The following is an 8,706-nucleotide window of genomic DNA, read 5'->3' on the forward strand; positions in this document are numbered from 1 at the left end:
AAAAGTGGTGGAAAGAAAATTTTTACATCAAGAGACCAAAGAACAATCGTTCGTTTAATTGCTTCTGGAGAGTCTAAAACTGTAAAGGATGTTACTAATTTAATGAATAACAGCTATGAGACTAATGGTTCAGTGCCGACAGTTAATAGAGAGCTCAAAAGAATTGGTTTTCAATCCAGAAGAAAGATCAAGAAGCCATTGTCAGTTTCTTGTCACCGCTAAGCTTGTTTAAATTATGCTAAACTTCATGCACACATGACTTTCGATAACTTTTATGACTGGATTTGGACAGATGAAAGTAAAACTAATACTTGGAGGAAGCCTAATTCACCATTAAGTGCTCGAGATTTTACACCAATCGTTAAATATGGCGGAGGAAAACTCTTGTTTTAGGGATGTTTCTGTGCTCGTGGAGTCGGTGAATTAGTGAAAATTAATAGAACAATGAACGCTGATGACTATATCAACATCCTTAAGGTCGGATATTTCAAGTCCCTTCGAAAATGGGACAGAACTGTACATAACACGATGTTCATGCAAGACAATGACCCCAAGCATAAGGCTGATAAGACCATTTAATTCCTTCACGAGAAGAAATTGAAAGCCGTTGACTGGCCAGCACAAAACCCTGATCTTAACCCTGCCGAATTAGATGTTCCGATTTCACAAAGTTCTTTATCAAGCCAAGTTTAATATCTAGAGTTGGTAAAAGATCTTTTTCAGATCTCATAGTATCATCATATGCAACTTATCTAAAGAAAAATAGACGTTCAACGAAAAAATTGAGCACATATTTGAAACCAATGCAAAAAATTGTATTTGGGCCCAAAATCAAGTGTGATGAAAAATTCCTATTGACAATTATAATTTAAGATTAAAAATTCAAACTAAAAAGATTTTTATGTCGTTTGAAAGATTTTTGCATCACATATAAAAAATTTTAGCCTAATGATAAAGAAAACTATTCTTCCCCGTATTTATGGTGAAAATTGTTTATCTATCAATATGGGTAAACAAATTGTAATGGGTAGGCAAATTAATAATAATAAAAACGGTTATTTTTGCTTTATTTTATTTTTTTAATGGTTTATAGCTTTACGCAATGCATAAATGCATCGACACCCATTGCCTAAATTTTTATAATCCCCTTGACTACTTTCTTGGTGTAGGAAGTGGGAGAGGGGCGAAAGGTCTAACTGCGGCACTGACAACAAAAATCGCGAAAAATCTCAAACTTTTTTTACTAAGCTCATCAAAATGTTTAAGAATTGCATAAGATGAAAATTTCTCTTTTGTAAGATCGCGTTTTAAGGGAATCGAAAGAAGATAACAGCAAAAAAAAAAAAAAGTATTCAAAGCATTTTTCCTTTTATTAACATGTGTTTTGAAAAGTTATTCAAGAGCATAACTTAATTATTGTAATTTAAACGTAGTAAATCAATTTAATAAATCATAACTTAAATAGAGCCATAAATTATAATTTAGACATTTTTTTTTTGTTAATGTACTTATTAAAGGAAGTTATCGTCTTAACGAGATGCTGTCTCGTTAAAACTTCATTTTCCTTAAATTAAGACTCGTAGATTTATCATTACTCGTTGAAACAACTGTGGAAGCATCAAGTTTGACCAGACTTTGACGTGTTTCTATTGGTACATCTAAGATTTCAATGTTTGCCGTTTGCCCCAGATGAATTACCAGTATGGTGTGAATGCTTTTTTTTGCTTGCAGTTAAAGAGTGGTAACCAGGCGTAGGTAATTTGCGTACAGTTAAGTGTGGGAACCAGGTGAGTAGGTATTACATTTACGGTATGTTTTGATTCCAAATGCACAGCGGCACTTTTCGTTTGTTTACGAGTTAGTTAATAAAGAAAAAACTGTACTTTTCTTTATAATATATCATATTCAAGTAGAGGACTGACAAGTATCTGTTTTCAATGTGAGATTTTTTTCGTGTGTTATATAGATATTGTTTTAAATAAAATCATCTAAAGCTTTAGGGTTTTTTGGTGAGACTGATATATATTTTTATGCAACTGAGTTTTCTTAATGCAGATGATAGGTTAATTACTCAATTATTGGTGGAATTAATCATTTAATCTCTCTCATTACCTAAAAAAAATGTAGGCTAAAATGAACAAAATACACACCTAATTTCTTATGTTCAAGGTCAAGGAATAAGAAAGAAGATTAACTTTTAGCCTGTCATAATGAAGCATGTTAACCAAAACATAATCTACACTTTTTACTTAATATATATAGTATATTATATTTATATGTTAACTATTTGTTATTTGAGTTTAAAAAAATATGTTTAGATTTAAAAAAAGTGAGCTGTTCAATAGACTTTTTTTTTATTAAGGTAAGGTACAACAATTGTTAGTGTGGTGTTAAACAACCTAATAAGTTTCTGTAGTAAGGTGTTCCTCAACATGTATTACAGTTATTTTAATCCAAATTAGTAGAGGATGGCAAAGATTTTTCTTGCAGCTAAACAAAAGTAATTAGAGTATAAAATTACTTCTCTGTTGTACATAGGATAACTTTTTTAAAATTTGTTTTAGATTTCTAATGGCTTCAAGCTACATCAATCGTTTGGATGATATTCCACATTTTGAAGTTAAAATTACTGACAAAAATATAGAGACAACAGTTCAACTGTTAATAAGTCACTTAAAAAAATCTTGGAATATTAACAAGTTAAACAAAAAGGTTTATGAATCAGGTATCACAAACAAGCTTTATGGTTATTATGTGAACTATGATGGTACTACAGTTTCACCTCAGTTTTCTGAGTATGGTCGCTCAGAAATTGTACTTGTCCGAATCTATGGAAACAAAACAGATTTAGTAATTGATCGTGCACAAGAACTACGTAATTTTGAAGAGTTATCTAAGTCTGGAATGGCTCCAAGTCTTTATTGCACTTTTTCTAATGGATACTGTTACAAATACCTGGAAGGAAGAGCTCTAAATCCACAAGATTTTAAGGATAAAAATATTTTAAGCCTTTGTGCACGACAAATTGCAGCTATGCACTGCCTCCAATTGTCAGAAACTTATCTTAAGCATCATAAGCAAGAATCTCTCATATTCAAGACAATTAATCGTTACATTAGTTTAATTCCTCAAAAATTCAACTCTGAAGAATTGCAGAAAAAGTAAATTTTTTACCTTATGTTGACTTATTTTCTGTGTACTAGTAAAAGTGAGTTTCAAATTATTCAATATCTAAGTCTAATTTTTATGAATGTCTTCTAGATATATGTTAATACCTTCCATTGAAAGCCTACAGTCAGAAGTAAATCAGCTTATGGCTGTTGTAACAAGAATAAAGACAAATGTTGTGTTTTGCCATAATGACCTGCTCTGTGGCAATTTTATCTTTGATGAATATAATGGTATTTATTTTTACTTGTTTAAGCTTAAGTTTGATAATCTACTGTAAAAGAAGAAATAAACTAAATTTAAAATTAAGAATTAATAGCTATACTGATATAAAAGACGTTTCAAAAGTTTGTAATATCTGCTAATTCATAAACTATGAAATAGTTATTTTTCACTGAAAGAAAGTTGATGACTTTTAAAGCATCTATTAGATGTGTTTAGTTCAAAATTATCTTATTATCTTCATATTTTTGTTATGATTCACTTATTTTCATTTTAGAGAAAGTGTTTTTAATTGATTATGAATATGCTTCACCAAACTATGCAGCATATGATATTGCCAACCACTTTAATGAGTATGCAGGTACTTTGTTATAATGCTTTAACATTTTATAAAACATTTCAAACAAGAAAATCTTATTGTTAAAAAAAAAAATTATATAAATATGGTTTGTTTTTGAAATTTATATAAATATGGTGTTGTTTTTGAAAATATTTGGGATTTTTGTTGTTTTATGTTGTTTTTTTTTTAAAAAAAGGAATAGAAAATTTTGACTTCAGCTTGTATCCCAGTAAAGAGGCACAAATGGTGTGGTTAAATATCTATTTGACTGAAACCTACAAAATAAAAGGTAGAATTTGTTTCTCTAAAAACTTAAGTAAAACAATGGTTGCAGATGTACTTGTTGTGTGTGTAGTTTTATGCTGTGTTGACAACTTGTGAATTGTTTTATAATAAAACATCTTCTAAAATTTCTCAGGTTTAACTGCTGAAATTAGTGAAAGAGAACTGGAAAGTTTGTATTCTCAAGTTCAAGTATTTTCTTTAGTAAGAATATTTAATTGATTTTCTATAGTGATGCAAACCTTTTTTTTTTGTTTATGTACAAGAAATAAATCTTGAAAATAATCACACTCTTGTTTTACTCATGGGAAAAAACAAACTTAGAAAAAGAATGTGAAGTAGTAGTCTACAAGTTTTTAACTTAGGTCTAAACCAACTTCAAGTAAAACATCATAAAACAATGAAGTACCATTGTTTTGTGTTAAAACTAACATCATTTAATTATCTGCTGCTGTTACATCATTCAATTGGACAATGTGTTGATGGATATCTTTTGGTGAACAGGGTTATTTATTTCTGACTTATCGCTACTATATTATAGAGCTAATAGTTTGAGCTGCAATCTGTAGATACTACTATGAGGTTACTATCAATATATTTTTAAATCTCTTAAAAAAAGAGTCTTAAGGCCTGTTGAAGTTTGAATAAATTAATTGATTTGTATCTTATATTGACATTTTAGAGTTTTCTTAAAAACATTTAGATGTTAAGCATCAAACAGATAAGTACAAATTACTTGAATTTTCTGTTGTATATCTATATGTTATATAATGTTCAAGGTGTTTTTTCTCAGTCTTGCTGGATGACCAACATTACTCAATAAAGGTATTCTTGTGCCATGACCACTTTTGAATAACAGAAGTAGAACGGAATGGGAATCAGAAAGTTTATGAAATTGTCAATATTTTTGCTCTCTGGATTTATCATCCTAGCTCCAACATTAGAGCCTGGACCTTTAATAACTTATTTGTTTCAAGTAAAGGTCTGAGATTCAAAGGTGTGGTAGTTGGTCTAGCTTTTAATTAAATACCACTTGAATCCAAAAAAAATTTGTTTGCCGAATTAACAAAATTAGCTCCAGACTGTCCAACAAAGTAACCAGTTGTAAAAATGGTGTAAAGACTTGACAATAAAAGTCTTAGAAAATTTGTTTATAAAAAAAAATCAAAGAGTTGTTTCAGCTGGTGTTGTTAGCTCCATTAAGTTATAATTTTAAAGAAATTTTTTCAAATGAACAGAAAAAAAAGTTTGCTGTGGCAATTAACAAGGATAAGCAAATATTTACTATATTAAATCATAAAGAGCTCTGTTTTCAAAAATTTGGCACTCGACATATTTTTTTTTTTTTTTTTTTAATGCAGATATAATGATTCTAATCATTTAAAAATGTACATATAAATTTAGATTGCTGGGTTTTTTTTAGGGGGGATTTTTTAAATTAAAAAAAAAACACTTTGTTTATTATTGTTTTCATGGTTCTTCTAGTTAAATTATTTTTGTTAATTTCCCATACAGGTGTCACATTTATTTTGGGGAATTTGGGCATTAATTCAGGCGCATTATTCTGAAATTGAATTTGATTATATGGGGTAAGATTTTCTGTATGCTTTAGATTTTTAATAGTAGTAAAATTAGTTCTTTATAATTAAATATATAATCTATTATTTCAAGTATTGAAGAGATAATTTATTACTTCAAATATTAGTCTCTGAATTTTTACTTTTGAAGGGCATTTAACTTGGTTTGTTTTATATTTAATTGTGTAAAACAGATCAAGTTAATGGCCCTTAAGTCTGTGTTTTATGCATAATTATGGCTTAGTGGTAAAATGCCCAATATCCTAAATTTTGATTTGCAGCTATAGCTGTTAAATAATTTTTTTTGCTTTTTATAATTGCATTGCAATAGAGTAAAAGATCTATTGAAGTGATTTTTTTGTTTTTGTTTTTGAATGTTATGTAAATAAGAAACTTGGATATTTATCTTTAATGAATCCGAATCTCTCAGTAAATACAAGAGTTGAATATTGGCCTTTCGTGCACTATACAGAATAAATTATTTACATATTGTAGGAACAACTCAAGTTTATTATTTTGGATAGTGCCCATTTTATCACTGAGCCACAGATATATTTGTTACTTTCTAACAAATTTTTTAATCAATCGTGTTTTTCTATTCTTAGGTATAGTTCTTTGAGATTAAACGAATATTTTAAACACAAAGAATTGTTTTTAACGATCGGAAAAAATGCAGAATGTATTTAGTGGATAATAAAACGAAGTTTTGTTTTAGAAAACTATTAACAATATTATGATTATATTAACTACAATTTCATTTTTTTAAAAGCCAAATTATTGTAAATGTTTATATTTAAATTATTATATGTAAATGTTTATCTTTAATTATTCAAACGTCGTCCACAACGTCGTTGCGAGAAGAACAACGGACAACATCTGGTTTGTGATGTAACAAAAGTTTTTAAAGAAATCATTTGCTATCAAAATAACCACAAAAATGACAACTAGATAAGTTCGAGCAATTGTGTTCGAATATAAGTTTACATCAGTAACAGTTTCAGAATATTATATTGTCTAACACCATCTCAAAACCAGGAGCAAGTGTGATTTTTTTTTTTTTTGTCTTGGCGTCAACTAAAGTGTGGTTTACATTATCTTTTTACTTAGATTTTTTAAGGAGGTTTGCAACTTTAGGAGGGTTTTTTAATAGAATGTCAGGGTGGATGGTGTCAAAAAGTGTTTGGACCTAGCATCATGATGAACTGAGGGTGCTTGGTGTGACACACAGGTGGTGTCTTGTCACCCTTCTACAAAATGAATCTGTCATATTGCCTATTGAGCACACTGTCAACACTTAAATTTTTCATCTAAGAAGACTTTGACTGTTGATGAAGCTTTTCAGCTGATTCAGAAGCTCAGGGTTGCCACCAAATCAGGGAAATCAGGGAAATTTAGATACAATCAGGGAAAATCAGGGGGAAATAGTTGATTTCGGAAAAAATCAGGGAACTTTTAATTTTTCTTTAATGTTTTAAAATATTTTCTAATAAAATTTTTCCTTTTCCAGCGTACCAGGGTTAATGTTTAACATTTTTAAAGAAAATTAATCAGATTGCGTTTACATTTGCTTATATATGTATGTATGTATGTATGTATGTATGTATGTATGTATGTATATGTGTGTGTGTGTGTGTGTATATATATATATATATATACATACATACATACATACATACATACATACATACATACATACATACATACATACATACATACATACATACATACATTTATACATACATACATACATACATACATACCCCTTCAGAGTTCAAGTTGATGGGATTCTACTTTTGATTATTTATTTTAATTTTCAAACAAATAGATTGGTTTTTAACTCATTGGGGGATTATAGTATCTGTTTTTTTAGAGATAAAAATGCTCTGGGGTTAATGAAGAAGTTTGGTATGGAAGTTAAGTTTGGGTGTTTGAATGCTGGAAATATCAGGGGGAGATAAGCAAAATTTTAGCAAAAAATCAGGGAAAATCAGGGAGAAAAAAGTGAAATTTTAGCGAAAAAATTAGGGAAAATCAGGGAATTTTGTTCTTTAATAACGGTGGCAACCCTGGAAGCTTCTTTAATCGTTAAAATCTCAACGTTTTTAGTCTTTCTGTCAAAAGTTGGCGTATAAGTCGGGCCACACTGACTGTCCTTTTATCAACATTGAATAGTTTTGCTGTCTTTCTGATGGATACAGTAGAATTATTTTCATCATACTTTTTGTTAAGCTTTTCAGTGAACTTTTTTGTTCACTGGAGAGGGCATTTAGGCTCTCTCAGCACTGTCACATTTTTTCACTTGGTAAAATGTAGTTTTAGGCACTCCAGAAAAACGAATCACTTCACTTGCAGGCAAACCCGCGTGAATCAAATTTAAAACTTCGATTCTTTTGGCTTCCATTGTAAAACTTTTAGCTAAAATATTTTTTATTCAGTTTTATTCAAATCTAAGACTTTCATTGAAAATTTACCAACAAAATTCGGAAAAGTTTTAATTACAACATAAAACCTATACAAATCGCTACCACACCCTGTAATTGCGTTTTTGGCTACTATTACAAAAACAAATTTAAACTTCAAATATGAGTTCTATCTTTCGTACAAGCTCGTTGAAAAGGAGAGGCTGACGAGGAATTTGTGTACTTATATGTATGTATTATTTTCACTACTTCTTAACTTGTTGTTTTACTTTATTTAAACCAATCACCTGACGAAAAAAATTCAAATAAACATATAACAAACTTTATCTTATCATTAAGCAACAAACAGTTTTCAAGAGCACATTAAAAAAAGTTTTTTTCTTCCTGCGATTGTTAGTAACAAAGATACTGAAAAAGTTGTCCATCTTCAACTTCATTGGCACGTCAGGCTCAATTGACAGCATAAACTTGATCTATCACTATCTTAGCTCAAATACAGATTACATTTACAAAAAAGCTGAAACTGGACCAGATTGCACTTATTTTTGTTAATATAGCAATTGTCAGAAAGTCAGATTGATGTAAGACAGTGATTCTACATGTCCAACACTCTCTGGCCCCTCTGGTTTCTCAACCAGAGGCCCCAGAGAGTGTTGGACATGTAGAATCTGGTGTCAAACGTTTCCCACGTTGAGAA

The 8,706-nt window shown here is 29.7% G+C and overlaps 1 protein-coding gene across 3 annotated transcripts; it reads left to right on the top strand.

Annotated features, from left to right (window-relative positions):
* Positions 1 to 1,659: 1,659 nt before the first annotated feature.
* LOC145181824 (ethanolamine kinase 1-like) lies at positions 1,660 to 6,405 on the top strand. Of its 3 annotated transcripts, XM_090101361.1 has the most exons (9): positions 1,827 to 1,939; positions 2,319 to 2,362; positions 2,565 to 3,161; positions 3,262 to 3,401; positions 3,668 to 3,751; positions 3,927 to 4,019; positions 4,149 to 4,216; positions 5,528 to 5,601; positions 6,195 to 6,405. In XM_090101361.1, exons 3-9 carry the CDS (start codon positions 2,572 to 2,574, stop codon positions 6,274 to 6,276), a joined length of 1,131 nt encoding a protein of 376 aa, XP_089957487.1. In that variant the 5' UTR covers positions 1,827 to 1,939; positions 2,319 to 2,362; positions 2,565 to 2,571; the 3' UTR covers positions 6,277 to 6,405. The 3 variants fall into 3 exon arrangements, with proteins under 3 accessions (XP_089957488.1, XP_089957486.1, XP_089957487.1); XM_090101362.1 differs by lacking the exons at positions 1,827 to 1,939; positions 2,319 to 2,362 and adding an exon at positions 1,660 to 1,787; XM_090101360.1 differs by lacking the exon at positions 2,319 to 2,362 and having other exon boundaries at positions 1,801 to 1,939.
* The last annotated feature ends 2,301 nt before the right edge of the window (positions 6,406 to 8,706 follow it).

This window comes from Hydra viridissima, unplaced genomic scaffold (genome assembly GCF_058129835.1).
Source record: "Hydra viridissima isolate aposymbiotic clone 2 unplaced genomic scaffold, HvirCarnegie_v1 scaffold_10, whole genome shotgun sequence".
Lineage (NCBI taxonomy): Eukaryota > Metazoa > Cnidaria > Hydrozoa > Anthoathecata > Hydridae > Hydra > Hydra viridissima.